General features: G+C 46.7%; 5 protein-coding genes across 5 annotated transcripts; 2 read left to right on the top strand and 3 right to left on the bottom strand.

The window, feature by feature from the left end:
• LOC131268978 (NADH-quinone oxidoreductase subunit B 2) lies at positions 1-996 on the bottom strand. The gene is made up of 2 exons (XM_058271287.1): positions 935-996; positions 1-852 (listed from the first exon to the last, which is right to left on the bottom strand). Exon 2 carries the CDS (start codon positions 812-814, stop codon positions 191-193), a length of 624 nt encoding a protein of 207 aa, XP_058127270.1. The 5' UTR covers positions 815-852; positions 935-996; the 3' UTR covers positions 1-190.
• Positions 997-1,944: 948 nt separating this feature from the next.
• On the top strand, positions 1,945-11,878 carry LOC131268973 (E3 ubiquitin-protein ligase UBR1). Its single transcript, XM_058271282.1, has 10 exons — positions 1,945-2,085; positions 2,351-2,502; positions 2,574-2,750; positions 2,826-2,980; positions 3,568-3,771; positions 4,491-4,741; positions 4,814-6,499; positions 6,581-6,692; positions 6,767-6,895; positions 7,676-11,878. The coding sequence occupies exons 2-10, from the start codon at positions 2,355-2,357 to the stop codon at positions 10,490-10,492; spliced, it is 5,679 nt and encodes a 1,892-aa protein (XP_058127265.1). The 5' UTR covers positions 1,945-2,085; positions 2,351-2,354; the 3' UTR covers positions 10,493-11,878.
• An 846-nt stretch (positions 11,879-12,724) lies between these two features.
• LOC131268804 (rRNA N6-adenosine-methyltransferase METTL5) lies at positions 12,725-14,125 on the bottom strand. Its single transcript, XM_058271084.1, has 3 exons — positions 13,850-14,125; positions 13,554-13,777; positions 12,725-13,469 (listed from the first exon to the last, which is right to left on the bottom strand). The coding sequence occupies exons 1-3, from the start codon at positions 14,111-14,113 to the stop codon at positions 13,307-13,309; spliced, it is 651 nt and encodes a 216-aa protein (XP_058127067.1). The 5' UTR covers positions 14,114-14,125; the 3' UTR covers positions 12,725-13,306.
• Positions 14,126-14,348: 223 nt separating this feature from the next.
• Positions 14,349-15,265, bottom strand: LOC131268805 (SOSS complex subunit C homolog B). The gene is made up of 3 exons (XM_058271085.1): positions 15,118-15,265; positions 14,652-14,776; positions 14,349-14,537 (listed from the first exon to the last, which is right to left on the bottom strand). The coding sequence occupies exons 1-3, from the start codon at positions 15,143-15,145 to the stop codon at positions 14,349-14,351; spliced, it is 342 nt and encodes a 113-aa protein (XP_058127068.1). The 5' UTR covers positions 15,146-15,265.
• A 557-nt stretch (positions 15,266-15,822) lies between these two features.
• Positions 15,823-17,570, top strand: LOC131269109 (uncharacterized protein C6orf136 homolog). Its single transcript, XM_058271428.1, has 6 exons — positions 15,823-16,088; positions 16,179-16,364; positions 16,439-16,596; positions 16,656-16,877; positions 16,975-17,044; positions 17,105-17,570. The coding sequence occupies exons 1-6, from the start codon at positions 15,945-15,947 to the stop codon at positions 17,219-17,221; spliced, it is 897 nt and encodes a 298-aa protein (XP_058127411.1). The 5' UTR covers positions 15,823-15,944; the 3' UTR covers positions 17,222-17,570.
• Positions 17,571-18,525: the final 955 nt, after the last annotated feature.

Genomic DNA, 18,525 nt, shown 5'->3' with positions numbered 1-18,525 from the left:
CAAGAGTATTGTATTTGGCGTTAAAATTTATTACGTTCCAAGCAGGGAACATTCACCATAGATGCCTGTAATCATATGTAAAAGGACGCATACATAGTACTTAAATTGAAAACTAAAAGAAACGTTTGCAATCGATTAAATATATTCTACATTTTTATTGCGATGGATACGCGGAGTCGACAAGGCATGCTTATTTGCGATACCACATCTGCAGCGTCTTCATACGTTTCACCTTCTTTTGGAGTTGCAATACACCGTACAACAGAGCCTCGGCAGTTGGCGGACATCCTGGCACGTAGATATCGACAGGGATGATACGGTCACAACCGCGCACAACCGAGTAAGAGTAGTGATAGTAACCACCGCCGTTCGCACAGCTGCCCATCGAGATCACCCATCTCGGTTCCGGCATCTGATCGTAAACCTTGCGTAAAGCCGGTGCCATTTTGTTCGTAAGCGTACCGGCAACGATAATGACGTCCGCCTGGCGGGGTGAGGCACGGAATACCACGCCGAAACGATCCATATCGTATCGCGGGGCGGCGATGTGCATCATCTCCACGGCGCAGCAGGCTAAACCGAACGTAAGCGGCCAGATGGAACCCTTGCGACCCCAGTTCAGCACATCATCCAGCCGGGCGACGGTCCAGTCGGCCCAGTTCGACTGTTTGGTGCCGAACGGTGAGTAGGAAACCTTTTCTGGCTTATCCTTCTCCACCACCGGAAGAGTTGCCTTTGATCGAAGTATTTGAGTGGCACCGTTGGCTGACGGCAGCAACAGTGCCTTCGTCAACAGCGGACGAATGGTCATCATTTTGGGTTACGGATATCCCTCGCCTTCCAGGTGTGAGTCTGAATACGAGCAAGAGAAAATCAATTATGTGGATGTTCGATGTTGCGAGTAGAAGGACGAAATATTTGTTTTCGGTCAAACCTTTGCACAAAAATACTTCAGAACTGCTGGAGATCGATGGGAATCTCTTTACATAAGCTGTCGAAAGAGCTATGTCAAGAAAAAAAACATTCCGTTCTTTGACATTCGAGCAAAGGTATATAAAACGGAAGATGTCCCATGTTTATATTTTAAATTTACAACCAACAACAAAAGCGAAATCATCGAATATTTTAAAAATTTGCTATTCCAAAAACTATAAAATGCTACTGCATCGATCATCAATATTTCTTACACTAAATGTTGGGTATTTTGCAAATTATTCGTTGGTTGGTGAAAAATGCGTTATGATGATGGAGTAAAGTGCAATTAAAACAAGATGCTATATGAAAAACGTAGAGAATCCAGAACAATATACCATTTGAAATTGCGTTAGGAGTTTTCCTAGAGTCTAAAACGAGATAAAATTGATTTTATTTAAACATATTGTACCTCCATATTGCCCGGCTTGCATTTACAGTGCAACCTCTCTAGAATTAACAGCTATGATTTTCTTAGTTATTTATGATGGCAGATAGTGCCCTAAACTGCAATATTATAGATTTGCCACGATCTTTGTATTTCGCTTGTATGAATTACCCGGTCGTAAGACTTTACCTGCCATATGTAAGCTACTCAATTTAATTAAATAATGTGTACTATGTGCATGGACAAATCAATGCGACGTTTATTCCAAGTTGTTTTTCCGAACTATAAACGGTGCTTTTAGTGAAGTAAAGTATATTCAATTACAATATGCCTCAAAATGTCTTGATGAATGAATTTCAATTCATTATCGGACAAATATTGATTACTGCATCGTTGCGAGGTTTGACTGTACATTTTAACTGACGTTCGAACGTTCACCAGCCCAGCTGATCTATAAACCCTGGCGATCTGACGTATCTCCCATGGATCCTCTGTAGACTTTGATTTGTCCAATTTTACCAACTTTGCTCATTACACTGCTTGAGGTTGGCAACGACGGAGGTAAAACCAAGCAGCTGCCCGTGAAGAAAGCAAATCATAAAGGAAATTGTGTGTCATTTCGTTTTCGAAGTTCATTTTATCTTTTCGCTAGCGCAGTGACAATTATATTTCCCGAAGCTGGCGGAAGACGATTACTCGAAACGGAAGAGCAAAATCATCATCAGGTAAGCAAAGATTTTTCACCATCCTGAACCTCGTCGCATTAAAAGATACTACAGTGGTGTAGCAATGGAAAAAGGCAAAAAAATAGATTTTCCCTTCTCCCATAAGCGAAAGATCAGACGTGCACCGTGTTGGATGAAGGTTTAATGCTATTCCGACGTATTTGGTTTCTCTTTATGTTGGTACTGCGGGTCGCTAATGCTGATGCCGTAGTAGGCTGTGCTAACTCCGTATTATTTATTTTCTTCTTTTTGTTTTCGCCTCAAGAGAAATGTTTCCACATTCGCCACCGATAGCGTATGTAAAACATTTGCTAGATCTATACGATCAGCAGATTCTCGAACCAAGAAACATCGAACAATACTTTAGAACCGTTGCCGAGACGTACGTGCAAGTCGAACCAAACCAAACGGAACAAGGTAAGCATCGCGTTGGTCTCGCAATCTGACGGAACACCAATCAGCTCTGGCTGTTGCACGTTTACTTGCAGAATGCTTCACGTTCAAGGAGCAAGGTATTCAGGAGACCATCATGGTGCTGGAGACGTTCATCTGCGGTGAAGATTCGACGGCATTTCTTGAGCAGCTCAAAAGAAATGACTTCGATTCGTCCGTGTGTGGTCGTGTTTTTAAAATCGGCGAGCCAACGTACAGCTGCCGTGAGTGCAGTAAGTATCAATCGAATATGTTGCTGTACTTCTTGTGTGTTGTCTAAGTATTCATTTTTATTCTAAACCTCCTAGGCATGGATCCAACGTGTGTGCTTTGTTCGTCGTGTTTTAAAAATTCGCCGCATCGCATTCATAAATACAAAATGGCTACCTCCAGTGGTGGCGGCTGCTGCGATTGCGGTGATGTAGAAGCTTGGAAGCAGTATCCAGTATGTGCAGAGCACAATGTAAGTCGATTCAAACGAAAATCACATTTTGCATTTTTTAAATGTTGATATCATCAGACTCTTGAAAGACGTAATGGCACATTCCAGCTAGGAATGTCACCAAGGCCAATTTGGTTACTTGTTTCCTGCGGTAGACTTTTGATTACATACTAATCTGCAGCAATCAGTAAACATATAAACAACTGTTCGATAACTGAATCGGCAAGAGCAACTTGCCACATATGCTCTAATTCTTCAAACACAACACACACTAGCCATTGATTGTTGTATCAAAACTGTTTATGCTTGCATAGCTGCAAAAAAAGTGCCTTCAACAGTTTATTGATTGAACAGTTGCAGATTCGATGAAGTGTTTACGAATGGATTTGAAATGAGGGTTTTCTGATGAGTCGGTTAATTTTATTTATATTACTTTAACATTCCCGTTTTTGCACAATCACCAACCAAATGCACATGCATTTACATCTTCTTCAAGAAGAACTCGTACAAATCTATGCAATGCCCAATAATGATTAGGATTTTTGTCGTTTGTTGAAGTTATGGTAAACTAAGACAGCTAAAACTAACTTTGTTTATTTCTGCCACAGAACATTTCAAACATCTCCAGTGAGTCAACTGCACAGCTACCGGACGACGTGCAAGGACGATGCGCGATAGTGTTCCAAGCCATATTAGCCTACTGCATGCGTGTGTTGAAGATGGACAGTGATGGTAGCTATTCCGAGCTGGACGATGACGAAAACACACACTGTACAGTCCTATACAACGACGAAACTCACACCTTCGAACAGGTAAACCGTTGCATTAGGATCACTTTGAGCGATAATGTGATATGCAAGGGAAATGAGGTGGCATAGCACTGGTTTCATTTCGTCATCATCAGAAGCATAATTCATCAAGCATAATTCCATGTCATCGCAACTTTACGCTTTAAGACCTATTCCTATTTATAGTTGCCAAGCAATGATCGTTAACTTAATGATTGTCTGGTTCACATGGAAAAAATTTCATGAAAATTATGCATATGTAGTTTAAAAGACTTATTTGAGTAGAGTGCTTTACAATCGATCAATAGATAGGTTCACTTACGCAAGAAACATAACTTGCTCCAGTACTACCTTGTGTACTAAATAATTATTTAAATCAAATTAAAATTGAGTTGACTCTTCAAAAGTTTACATCATTGCTCTGCTTCGACTCAATCATTCAAATTCTTTCATATATTTCGTGCTTTCCTCCATCTATTAGTACGAACGAATAAACCAATTTAGTACGAACAGGACGACTACTATCATGTTGGATGGATCAACTAATGAAGAGAAGCCGTCGTTCTAAAATGTTCTTTGATTTGGCTTTTAGAGGGCAGCGGCCAACCTATTACTGGACTCCCGTTATCTTAAAAGCTACGGCTATCATAGTAATAGGTTGGATTGGTTCGCTGAAAGCCGTGGGCACCGCGTTAGAAGGTGGTTAGATGGTGTATGAACTGTGATTTCTTTCATCAAACCAGGTGATACAGGCACTGACATCGATCGTGCTGTGCTCACAGAAGACAGCGATCGAGTACGTGACCAGTATCGACCGCGAGGGCCGCGCCGTAGTCAAGTGTGCCTCGTTCGAGGTGTGCAAAAAGCTGAAGGAGGACATCGAAACCAAGGCCATCCGGACGACGGTCGGCGGTAAGATGGCGCCGTTAAAGGTGACGGTGATGCACCGGAACGAGGTGGCCTGCCAACACCTGGCAATCCAGATGCTCGGCTGGTAAGTGCGTGGTGCGTACGGCAATGCTGCTCCCGATGCTATAATTTCGATTTTCGTTTACCCACGATATAGGTTCCAGGAGTTCCTGTCGAAGCACTCGTCGTTCCGTAACATCTTCGTCAAGCTGATCGGCATCGCCGGCACCGGGTTCAACCTGAAGCTGATTCTCGGCAACGATCATAAGCTGTGGAAGTCGGCACGCAGCTGTTGGCACCGGCTGCTCATTTCTGGCATGCTGATGGAGTACGAGAACAAGAAGCAGCTTGCGCTAACCTTTACGCGCCAGTACGCGGCGCTGATGCAGGCGTTCGTGCGAGACGATCACTACCATTCGTTCTCGATCGTGTCGCTGAGCGTGCAGCTGTTCACCGTGCCGACGATCGCGCACTGCCTGATCGGCGAGGAGGCAGCCTTCTTCAAGCTGATGCACACGTTCTACTCGGAGGCGATCGAGAAGTACATCAAGAACCGGCAGCTGCAGTTCGCCCGGAACACGTCCACGCTGAACGTGTTCAAGCGAGCCTCGTACATCCTGGTGGACTTGCGGTACCTGCTCAGCTTCAAGCCGTACGTCTGGATAGATCCGCTGCGCATCGGCTTTCTGCACGGTGTCCAGGTGCTGATCCGTCTGCTCAGGTGCATGCAGGGTATGGACGCGGTAACGCGCCAGGTCGGTCAGCACATGGAGTACGAGCTGGAGTGGGAGACGGCATTTACACTCCACCTGAAGCTGTCCCACCTGATCACGCTCGTGCTCGAGTGGTGCGCCACCGACAAGATAGTGCTGATCAAGGTCTACCGTATGCTGCTGTCCGCACTCTCCGAGGTGAAGTTCATCGTGCCTGAAACGGTGCCGGTCGCGTGCGAGGCGGCCAACCATACTGCCTACTGTTTGCAGTATGACGTTGCTTCCATGCCGGTTTCGGTGCACCTGCCGCTGACGCGTTTCCTTGCGGGCCTCTACACCGCCTTCGAGCGGCACGACCTGCCGTTCGCAAACGAGACGGCAAAGCAGGCGGATCGCCCAACGCCGGAGCAAATCATCGAGCCGGTGCTGTGCACGCGTGCCATGATTTCCCAGGTGCATGCCGGCCTGTGGCGGCGGAATGGGTACTCGCTGCTCAACCAGCTGTACTTCTACCGCAACGTGAAGTGCCGGTACGAAATGCTCGATCGGGACATCGTCATTCTGCAGGTCGGTGCCTCGCTCATCGAGGCGAACGAGTTCATCATCCACGTACTGCACAAGTTCATGCTGCTCGAGTGGCTCAAGAGCGACCAGATTGAGAAGCCGGCCCGTTTGGGTGGTGCCGAGGACGACTACCTGCGCCAGGCGGTAATTCTCGTCGAGGAGCTGCTCGAGCTGCTGATCGTGATCATCAGCGAGCGGCACGTGCCGGGCGTCGGCGACGTCACTGAGGGCGATCGGATCAAGAAAGAGATCGTGCAGCTGCTGTGCATCAAACCGCACTCGCACTCGGAGCTCAGCCGAGCGCTCAACGAGGACAACTGCAGTGAAACGGCGATCGAGTCGGTCATCGACGATGTGGCCGTGTTCGAGAAGCCGAACGTCGCCGACAAGAAGGGCGTCTACAAGCTGAAGCCGGAGTACTACAGCTGGTACAACCTGTACTTTTACCACTACAGCAAGGAGGAAAAGTCCAAATCGGAGGAGGCGCAACGCAACCGGCGCAAAGAGAAAGGCGAGCTAGTCTGTTGCCCCCCGCCGGAACTACCGAAGCTCACGAAGGCTTTCAGGTACGCTTGGCTCGATACCACGCAGCGCTCTTTTTATCTTCTTCTAATGGTACCACCCCTTGTCTACTTCTCCTCTTCCAGCATACTTCCCAATCTGCTCCAGTGTGACGTCATGTTGGAAATAATCCGCGTCATCTTGACCCGTGCGCTCGATCTCCAGTCGACCAGCTTTTCCGAGGGACAGTTGCAACGGGTATGCAATAAACTGTTCGAAATTCAAAGCTACCATATATAAGTGGCTAACCACCTCGTTTCCCCCCACAACAGGTCCTCCATCTGATCGGCTATGCTATACAGGAAGAGAAGTCCGGATATTATCCGTATTTGAAGTTCATCGAGCGTAGTCAGACGATCGGTCTGCTGGCTCTATTGGATGAGCTCACCAGAAGTCAGCGGGTAAGTGCACTTCTAGTAACTAAACGCGCATGCGCTCCGTAATTGCTCAAAACGTTTACTGTTCTACATGAAACATGAACATCGTTGTGCGCATTATCGACGATTGTTAATTTCAAATCCGTTGGTAGGTTTAAAGAAAAAATGAGTTTAATAAAGCAGGACTTTATTTACAAATAGAAAAGTAATCATCTTAGCTACAGTGAAATAGAACTGTTCTTAGCCATTAGAAAAATTTACACAAAATCAAATTGTTGCTTTTAAATTTTTTAAAACATCTGTTATTGGTTGTTTTAAACCAAAACTGAGTTTCTTCATAGAAGAATTTTCTGAGAAGAATATTGTTACTGTTAAATTTGTTACTGTTAAACATCCTGTGGCTGTTTTAAAGCAAAAATGAATTTCCTCAGGCTCCATAGTGGGTTTGTTGTTCTTAGCCGTAAGAGAAATTTGCACACAAACAAACTTTATTCGCGCTTCCCTTGTTACTTTCTTACCTTCCAGCCTCTGAAACAAATGCTTACCTTTAGATCGTAATTTTTATAATAATTATAATCAATGCGAATGTCATGTGGATCGATTCTTCACAACTCGATATCGAAATAATGTCATCTAGTTCCCTATTGCTTCCTTTTCATTTTGATGGATTTTTAGATTATTTATGTTTTTTACTGCTGACTGACCTGAAAAGATGTTTGGAAGCTGTTGGTTGCGTCACAGTTATGGCGTGTCCGTTCATTATTGAAGTTAAACTAATGAATTCCTTCACTTTTTTATGGGTAGGTCGAATCCCAGCGCGATTTGCTTCGTTGGGTCATCCAGCGCTTCAAGTCACTGGAAGCGTCGAAGAAAAAGGCGTCGGAGGAGCAGGCGACAAGCGCCAGTGACGAAGGTGCTGGCCCGAGCGAGGCCACCGGCGGCGGTGACGCTACGGAGCTGGATGCTGAGCGTAACGCGAAGGAGAAGCGGGCGAAGATGGCCGCGATGCGGCGCGCTCAGCTGCTCGCCCAGATGCAGAACATGCAGCAAAGCTTCATGAAGTCAAACGCGGCGCTGTTCAATCGCGCCGACGACGAGGAGGAAGATTGTGCCGCTGGCACCTCGGACGCTGGTGCCGCCGGTAGTGACATGGCCATGGAGTGGCAATCGGGAGAGGGCGGGTCGGCGGCGTCTGCGTTGGCGAGCACGGTCAAGACGCCGGTGTGTCTGGGGCGCAACCGGCAGGCGCCGCGCTGGAAGGCGGGCGAGTATTTCTCCTCCGCCCAGCGCCACACGTGCATCCTGTGCTCGGAGGAGTCGGTGTTGACGGCGCGCAGCCACACCTGCATGGTGTACGCCGCGTTCGTGCAGCGCTCGAGCGTACTGTCGCGCTACCAGCAGACGGACGAGCGCGGCCAGCTGCAGTACATCGAGACGGGCATTCACCCGTCGCCACACATCAGCACCTGCGGGCACGTGATGCATCTGGATTGCTTCGAGAAGTACTTCAAGAACGAGGTGGTAAAGGAGAATCGCCGCCCGTACCGCAACCGGATGCCGATCCTGTTCGACGTCGAGAAGCAGGAGTTCCTCTGCCCGCTCTGCCGGTGCCTGAGCAACTGCTTGCTGCCGCTGGTACCGCACCTGGACGGCATCCTGAAACCGGGCACGTACGACGATGATCAACAGGAAGCGGCCAGCGAGACCGCCACCCCTGCAGCAGAACCGGGCGCCTCATCATCGGCCGCCGCCTCCATGCTGAACGCGGATCCGAACTTTAACTTCCGCTCCTGGTACGAACTAATGAACGGCTTCCTCGCTCAGATGCAGAAGCAAATATCGATGGAGGCCGGTAAACCGCCCCTCGGAGCCCGAGCAGCGTTACCATTGACGGACAACCTGGGACTGAGCCCGAGTGAGCTAGCTGGGCCGATCGCCAGAATATCACCTACACCCGATGAGCTGCACGAAAGGGTCTTGCTGGTGCCGTTTGACCCCCCGATCTATGTCCCGATTGAACGGGTCGAAGGAGGAGACGGCCTTGAGCGGGTCGATGTAGGCGGGGAGGAAGCGTTGGAGGGTCCTTCGTGCGGCTTGTTCCACGAGCTGGTCGAGATCAACCTGCAGAAGTTCTGCACGGTGGTGAACGAGTACACCGCAGTACCGCCGACGGCGAAGGGCTTCAGCGAATACCTGGCGGTGTGGCTCGCCTGCTCCTACACGATCAAGTCGCTCGAGATGCTGCTGCGCGTGATGGAGCGCCCGCTCGGGGCGGAGCTGACGATACGGCATGAGAGCTGCCTGCGCGGGCTGGTGCGTGCGTCGTGCGTCGTCGGCTCGATCATGCCGAGCAACAAGTTTCACACGAGCGTGCGGGACTACGCGGTCGATCTGTACGACACGCTGTTCGGCAACAAGCCGTCCAACTCGTTCTTCGAGTGGGACCTGTTTGCCATCCTGAACACGTGTCTCTTTACGACGCGCTACGTGTTCTTCCAGGCGGTACCGAGCGAGCGCATTCCGCGCGGCGATGCCATCGATCATGCCATCATGCAGGCCGTGTTTATGTTCAATGTGTTGCGCACGATCGTCACGTCGACGGTGAAGAAGGAGGCGGACGACGACGAGTCGGCGGGTGCTGCGATGGAAACCGATCAGGACGAGAAACCGCCGGAGCTGACCGAGGCGGAGCGGACCCTGCTGCGGCTGTACCGCACGTACAATATCTACAGCCAGCCGGAACCGGGCTGGAACAGCGAGGCGTCGGAGCAACCGGCGGAGGGCATCAACCCGGCGGAGCGAAAGAAGAAAGTGCTGGAAGAGCGCCGACTGTGTCGGGCGCTGCTGTGCGATATACGCAAGAAGAGCCACCCGTTGCTGCGCTGCTGCTGCCTGCTGTTTCGCTACATCACCGATGTGGAGCTGCCGGAAGGGCGCGGTCCGGGCGATGATGGTACGGACGAGGACGACTACCGCCTGATGGTTACGTACCTGGACCTGGCGGTCGATCCGCTGACCTACTTCGCGCCGGGTGAGCTCTCGCTCGAGCTGATCGAGCGGCTTGCGTCGGCCAACCACGAGTCGATTCACCAGATGCATCTAGTCCGCCTCGGTGGGATGCCGCTGTTCCCGGCCGGCCCGCCCGTGCGCCAGCTGATCGACCTGCCGGACGACTACAGTGACCTGATCAACAGCGTTTCGCTCTTCACCTGCCCGAACAACGTGCGCGACGACTCGCGCAACCCGACGATGTGTCTCGTGTGCGGCGAGATTCTCTGCTCGCAGTCGTTCTGCTGCCAGAAGGAGCTGGACAAGGTGCTGGTCGGGTCGTGCACCTACCACACCGCCGAGTGCGGCGCCGGCATCGGTATCTTTCTGCGCATTCGCGACGCCGAGATACTGCTGCTCGGCATCAACAAGGGCTGCTTCATTGCCGCACCCTACCTGGACGAGTACGGCGAGACGGATCAGGGGCTGCGCCGCGGTAACCCGCTGCGTCTGTGCAAGGAGCGCTACCAGAAGTTGCACCAGACCTGGCTCAGCCACGCGCTGCACGAGGAGATCACACGCCGCAACGAGTCGCAGCAGACGCTGTTCGCCACCCAGTGGCAGAATCTTTAAGCGCGGATTAACCGTCATGCACCAAAAGCTACGCCCGCATGCATGGCCATCCAAGGATTGAGGAGTGTGTGAGCGCGCGCGCGACCCCTTGTACATTTTCTCATGTATATAAACACACAAGTAGGAGCAGCGAGCGAAGTGAAGTGGTTGGTTCTTAGGAGAAACACGAATGAGAAAATTGCTGTGATGGGAAAAGCCCACAGAGCGCGGAACGTTCAGCGTTCAAAAACATAAAAACGCGGTTCAACAAAGGTACATGAAGCAAGCAGCATGGCAAGACAAGGAGACGAAGAGCAACCGAAACGGGATTAAAACAAAGAATCCGAGGGCGAGAAAGACTGAGAGCAGCAGTAACAAAGCCAGGGGATCACAAGCTGCTCGCCAAAGTGATTTCGATAGCAAAATTCCCTTGCAATACGGTGAGCAACAAGTTTCCGGTCGCTCATAGACTTAGATTCTCATTCTTTTTTCCCCTATCTCCATCGCACACTTTCTCTCTATTCTTTCTAATATTGAGTTTTCCACCAGTGCTATCTAACTTTACGAGGTATCAGTTTTGGCAGAATGCCACTTTAGGAAGTATGAGGAGTATCTCATAGTTTACCATACGAGAAACAAAGGAAGAAAACGGTTGGCGCCAATCCCAATGGAGGAGCCCATACAGTCTCCACTAGGTGTTAACAGTGCAATCTCTCCTTTACCTCTGTCATACAAATACGATGCATGAATAGCGAATTTCAAAATTTGAATTTGAGTGTTAACACGAAAACAAAATTCGCAGGCCGCGTGAATATGCTTGTAAGCACACGGTAAAGTGTTAACATAAAAACAAAACTGTCCAATCTCCTCGTACACGTTCAAAAGCGGAACATGACGTCTTCGTTCTGTGGTGGCAGCTCTCGGTATGTTTCTAATGTCAGGCAAAGATCAGCCACGTAGGCACACAACATAACCAACACGCTAGGTTTACCTAACTTTAAACATGCCGAACTAATTTGTTCCAGCAACAACAAAAAAAAGAAACGCGGAATGTGATCGCGAAAACTAAGTTAGAGTTTTGTTTCAGCGCAGCAGGGTTGCATGGGGGAAACTAACATCATATTATCTATAATTTACCGTTTTAATAATTCAACAATACATTAAACGTCCCGAGCGAACGCTAGGACTCCAGCTAGTTAGTGTAGCCAAACAGGAGAAACAACATACAACACACAATGCATGTTCTGCAGACTCAGCGCGGCAAAGAGAATGTTAATTGCTAAAACTTACCACACAACAATGAACTAAATAAATGTATGGATCTATGAATATAACAAAACAAACCAGAAACCGGCAGCACCAAGATCAGATACCTTGTCGCGGAAAATATTTAAATTTTCATTTAATAAACGTTACTCTTCTAAAAGAGAAGAAAAAAACCATTGGTGTGTTGTTCTTTGTGCAGACTCTGCTTGGAACGCTTTGGGAGGATGTGTAAAGCAATTATTTCCTTTTTACTACTTTAAAACCATTGTTTGTTGAATTCGTAGAGAATGCATACATCCAAACTAAATGAACTTGATGATACATAAAATCCTGGCTCATTAAACATTATGCAATTCCATGTTTCTTCCTGGTAATTTATCATGGGTTATTCAATCTATATTTAGTAAATATATGATATGTCTTCCGATATTACGTTTACATTTTGATAATGTCAACTTTTCTGCTCAAAAGATAAAAGAAAATCTGAATGTTTCTGTAACTGAAAGTTGAAGAACTCTAAAAAAGAAACGCATCAAAATATACCACTAGCTAAATCAAAATGTTCTATAAAGTATATCACTAGTTAAATCTTTACTAGCTTTATTTTATTTATTTTCCCATGCTTTACGCCGTACATCCAAACGCCAAACTACGAAGTTAGAAAAAATCGGCCGAATATTTTAAAAATTATATTAATTATATAATTTTATGGCCGAAAATTAGCCATGTCTTTGAAAATTATTTTTAAGGTAAAGTTTTCGTGGATCTACAATTTATAGCGACGTGGTTACAGAGAACAAATGATTGAGAATGTTGATAAGAGTAATAGCGCACGCCGCACGGTGGCTTTCAACCGAACACTGATTGAATTGCGTTGCATAACTTTTGAAAAACTCTTAAAAGCCGTGCCGCATTCAGCTGAAAAATGAATAAAGTAAATTGATTATGGATATAAATAGAAAAATAGTGTTTGAAGAACGGTCGCAAATTGAAAACTGTACATGCAGCAACATATTTTATTTCTATTTATTATTGTACAATATTGTTGCTTTCCTGCCACGTACAGCCAACCCTCATCATAACGAGTACCATTTTTGATAAAATGCTTTACGCAACTAGCAAATCGAAATGCACTAGCACTAAAACTCGTCTTAATCAACTTAATCGTGAAAAACGGCCATTTGGTTTTGTGGAATATCTTGTTTTTGCTGTTCGGTACCTGAGTCGATATGCACCAACAATGTTGGCATTTAATTTTTCATTATGTTTTCTTATAAATGCGAGTCTTTTTTTATCGAAGAATCGTTCAATGCATAATAGCTAGTTGCTTTTAGTGATTTATCATACATGTTTCTAAAATAAAGATTAATACAAAAATATATGCAGATAGTAGGGCCATTATAACGGTGTGGAACGAATTATTGCAAAACACAATGACTTTAGTCACTGTAAATAACACTGTATGGGAAAAAGCCTGCCGCGTAACGGTTGAAATTATGGAACGGACTAAAATCGTTATTAGAAGGTTGGCTGTGCTGCAGCTGACAGATTTGTGAGCTGTTTGATTTCCTAGCTAGCTTTGGTCGGGACCTCAAATCGCCACAGGTCCACCGCCACGTCCACACTCGTCTTCTTGTGAAATTTGTACGTCTGCGGCAGATTGTACCGCAGCTCAGCGATCACGTCCGACCGGGGAAGCTGCCACTCGCGACACTTCTTTTTGATGTGCTCCCTGCATCGGAACGAAAAGGGCACAAACATAAATGGTACGCCATTTTCGACGTGGCTTGGTTACCCCTGAAAATCCAGAACCCACCGTGTGGAAGTCTTGTGGAGTGAGTAGACTGCAGTACGCGAAAGATCCAGCCCAACCCGAAGGAACGCCATGTCGATGCCACTGTTTTGCTTGGTGCCGAACGGTGGATTCATCAGCACAGTGTCGAAGGTGCGCGGACCGCACATTTCACCCAAACGCAGCACGTCCGCCTGCACGCAATCGACATTACACATTTCGAACTCTTCGTAGTTGGAGCGAAAATTCTACAGAAAATGCAGAAGCACAGAAATCGATTAGTCTACCGGCGATACTCTGCTGCCAACAAATGCGCTCACCTCTATTGCATCGGGATCGATTTCAATGCCAATCACGTAATTCGCCCCGAGCAGAGCAGCACCTATCGAGAGCATGCCGGACCCGCTGCCCAAATCGAGCACGACTTTTTCCTCGAGATCGGCATGCTGCATCTGGATGGTGTAGAGCAGATGGCTGGCGATATGGGGCGGCGTCATGTACTGCTCGTGCTTCACTTTGGGACTGCTAAAATCGTCGACGGATTGAAGAAATTCTTCCAGCTGCTTACGCTTCATGCAAGCCATCGCTGCGGTGGAGATTTGTATGCCTTAACGCTTCACTTATACCTCCTCTTGGTGCTTTGGAAGAAGTCTTATTCGTTCGTATCGTTGTCCAAACTGCGCACAATAGTTGGGACGAATTAAGGCCTCTAGCTCGCGGGGGTCCGCGACAGTCGAGCGGTTACGGCGGTTAGAAAGTGGGCCCGCGCGCGCCGAGGCGCTCCCTCGACGGCGTGGGTTGGAATCCCAAATCCCAATATTAAAACTTCGGTGTGCTAGTGTAGTGGATAGCGGGATTATCGTACCGTGGCAGCACCGGCAAAATGTTGTTGCCGAACAGCGAATCCTGCGGAACGAAAAAGCCGAACGATTGGTTGATGGCCTGACTCCAGACGCCCTTGGCGATATTCAAGTTGCTCTCGTTCGGTTGTCCCGTATTTGGTGTGTACTGTACATGATGAAGAACCGGATGAGCGACGTACAGACCAAAGGAAAGAAATGTAGGATTTAGAACCTGGTTTTCAATTTAGTTCGATAAGTGGACATCTTTGTCGATCATTACCTGTGTCAGCTGGAACAACGACGACGGCGTGTACAGGTTTCCGAAACCAGGCCAGTTGGAATTCACTCCCTTCTGCAGAAGCTGTTTCTTTATCTGGATGTCTTCCAATATCTTTTTCGTCACGTCTAGTTGGGCAGGCAAATATAAACAATGAAATTTCAAAACACACATAGGAAGATCCATAATAAACAATACGACAGCGAGAAAAACGAAGTGCGACGACTTTACATCAATGCACTACAGAGCGGACAGAATAAGCCACACTGCACCCAGCGTGCCATGGTTCCGTTTTGCTGTAAATAATATAGTATCCGAAGTGAACAAAGATCGGCGTCTACACTCGTAACAAACAGTTTTAACATTAAAAAGGGTTTTACAAACAAAAATCGGGGCCATGATACGCTGATAGCTTGGTGTGGATGCTCAAGCAAGGTAAATATTTTGATAAACTCGCCGCTACCCCTACCTTGATTCGTGGGCGATGGAAAAGCCATTAATATAACTTCTAGTCTAGCAAAGATAGTGATCCAGTAGCGCAAGGAGTTCGACTATCATTAGGAAGTGCTGTGTTCGTTTCCGAAAGCGACTTTCACTAATCACGGCACAGGAATCGAGTACACTGATGCTTGAACTACGCTAAAACAGGGTTATAAACACTGACAACCAAGGTGACGCTGAGTTACACTCATCTTGGTTGGGACCAACGTCCATGGAAGGGAGAGGTACATTTTCTGTCGAACATTGTTTTGACATTTTCGGCAGGGAACTGAAATTTTCAGTATTTTTTATTATTATTTAAATTTTTCTTAGTATTTTTAAAAGTTGCGTTTGGCAAAATTTTGAATTTGTTAAATGTGTATAAAATACTCCATCAAACATTCGAGACCATCAGGATGAATTAAGCTCTTTATTGCATGGTTCAATGGCTGATTAAACGAATATGCTTCCCATAGTTCGATGGATTATGAAGCATTTAAATCCAACATAGCTTCCTGTCTAATAAATTATGCAGTTAAATTTTTGTGGGCTACATTCGTTAAAACAATAGACGAAATACAAGTTATAAAACCTACAACCGCCGTGTGGTGTAAACAACAAAGTCATTACTGCCAGTTTGACAGACTGAGCTTTGCCGATTTTCTCCGGTGTGCTTTGACAATGCGAGATTAGGAAAACATTGTGCTAAACCAAGGGAATGCCGAGATTTGTGTTTGCGTGTTTGCTGCGTACGAGCGAAATCTAAGTTGCCCTGAGGCTACAAAAGAAAAGTCGTGCTCTGCACCAACCGCTAAAATGGCTAGTTGCCTCCGCCAGCACGTAGCACCGAAATGCCGATCTTTAGTCGCGATTTTCGGTCCACGATCCTACACCAGTACGAATGGGTGCGAGCAGCCACAGCGCGCCTGCCTTGAGTACGCGGCCAATATTGCTTCAAATGTAGGTTGTGAATGACGGTATGTACGACCCGGCGCGTATTGCATAATAACTGTCCCTTTTCTGCTGAATTTCACCTCCACTGGAGGATAGAAAGATTTTTACAGACTATCGCCACCATTGTCGGCCCATGCATTTGTCACCGATGCATTTGCTACTGAAAACAAATTTCCATCCTTGGAACATACGATCGCACAGTTCGATGCGCGGAGCAAGCCGACTGCGGACAAAAGGCCTGGACTGACGTACTACAGTCAAGACAGCGACCCATCCTCCAAGGTAACGTAATCTGTCATGACCGGTGTTTTGAAGCATTACACATTTGAGGCATGTTGTAAATCCATCTTCTTCAGGGGACACAAAATGACCATCAGCCATCGGAAGAGCAGCTGCATAGAGTTTATAATGTGCTTTCACAGACTCTACCTAAACTGTTCGTGCAACCACTGGATTATTCGATCTACAATCCAAATTTAATTTTCGAAAATAACATTCGAGGCACGAAGACGGAGTAAGTATCATAGCAGTCTGCTAGGCTTCAAACACAACATAACAATTTCCTTCTTTCAGGGGGCTCTACCATTATGTTAAACAAATTGCTTTGCTCCGTACGGTCGGCCACTTGAAATTTGCTTACGTTACTTTCGAGATAATTAAGATCACAAAGCACTCCGAGGATAACACTGTTAAAGTACGGTGGCGCATCCGTGGCATTAGCGCATTAAAAGTGATGCTACAGTTTTGGAAGTATAAATTATGGAAGCTGAAGGAGATATTCGACGAGCAAGAAGCGTACGTAGGGCCGATTTTACACTGAATCGCTTTAATGAGATTTATTTTATTGTACAGTAATGCATTGTATTTGTATATTGTATATCGTTTCTTGCAGCTGGTACGATGGGTTTTCAGTACTGTACGTCGGATCTGATGGACTGGTATACAAACACATAGTTGATAAAGTAAGCATATGGAACATGAATATTGCAGCAGGCAACTGAAACTATTTTAATTTATTCCAGATTATGCCTGACGATGATGTAGTCAAAATGCCACCGAAGACGATGGTTTCGCCCAAGTTGGCACTGGTGGTTGGTCTAACTGCGGAAATTTATCCCGTCGTGAGCACGCTTAACTAAGTCAAGGATAGGTTCTGTCCTGCAAAAATAGGGCGAAAAAAGTTGCTGTTAAAAGGCAAACCGTGTATAGTGTTCTAGTTTCAAAGAAAGTATAGTGAGCTAATGGAATAAAAGTGAAGCTTAATATCATATTTAATAGTTCATGCATACGAATGCAAGGCGAATGGGCTCAACAGCGTTGGGCCGAGGCACAACTTTTGTTGTTGTCCTGTTGTTGTCGTGTAGGTCATGGGTCTACGAAAAATAATCACGCCGGGCAAGTCGATAAGGTCCGACCCTGGCCAACTGGTTATTAGTAACGCTTAATTTAAAATCATGAACAAATACACGTTCTATGCATGGAATGCTGGTTGGATTGAAGCAATGGTGTAGTTATTGTTGGTAATAGCAAGAGGGTGCCTCATGGAGATATTAAGAAAATGCCCAATGTTTCACACCGCCAAGGGTAAAAATGCATCAATGAAATTGTGGAACGCGGATGGAAAGGATATGGTGCGACAAGGATGCATACAATTTTCTTATGCTGCACCATAATTATTATAATACATCACAATAATTTTGATTAGTTCTCCATCCTCCCCGAAACCGTTTGATTAATGCTCGAGGGTCAAGCTTGTCGACAAGCTTTTTTCCGATCGAACAACTGATCGTTTAACTGTCGGACTGTTGGGGTTTGTTTTCGCGTTGTGCCCCTGCGTGTGAAGCTTGCATAACCTTGAATCCATTCTTTGATTTCGGATTATTTTTCTAGCATTTTCTATGTAGCTTTTAGTTGTTGCGTTCCTCAAATGTGCATCGTTGGCAGTGTTTCGGTGAGTACACATATATTGCGAGCATCGAATAGTTCGGGCAAAGACGTCTTGTGGGGGATTTTTCGAGGAACTTGCAAGCACCGCGGTGCTCTTACTCAACCAAATTATCTCTCTCTTTCACTCTCTCACTTGCTCCCTCTCCCTCTATGCTTCTCCTCGATGTATACCTCTGGCCTGTGTGGTGCTACATTCTGACGCGCTATGCTAGACTGCAATATCTGAGCATAGGTACATTGTCCACCGCTCGTCAGCGAGTTTGGTTGTCTTCCCTTCCGCAAAGGTGTTTATTTTGTGTGTATTTTTATCGTGTACGCTTCCGAGTGGACAAATTTCTTGAAAGTCGCCAATTGTTCGCAGCTCTGCCTGCCTGATGGACCAAATACGACGCGGTGACAACGGCAAACCATCCAGTGACAACGATAGTGTGCGCGCCAGCGAAGGTTGTTGTGTTTTTTTGTCGGTGCGTAGTACCATTCATGGTGTTGTTGCAAG

The sequence above is a fragment of the Anopheles coustani genome, chromosome X, assembly GCF_943734705.1.
Source record: "Anopheles coustani chromosome X, idAnoCousDA_361_x.2, whole genome shotgun sequence".
Lineage (NCBI taxonomy): Eukaryota > Metazoa > Arthropoda > Insecta > Diptera > Culicidae > Anopheles > Anopheles coustani.
This window is presented reverse-complemented; position numbering and strand designations above follow the sequence as displayed.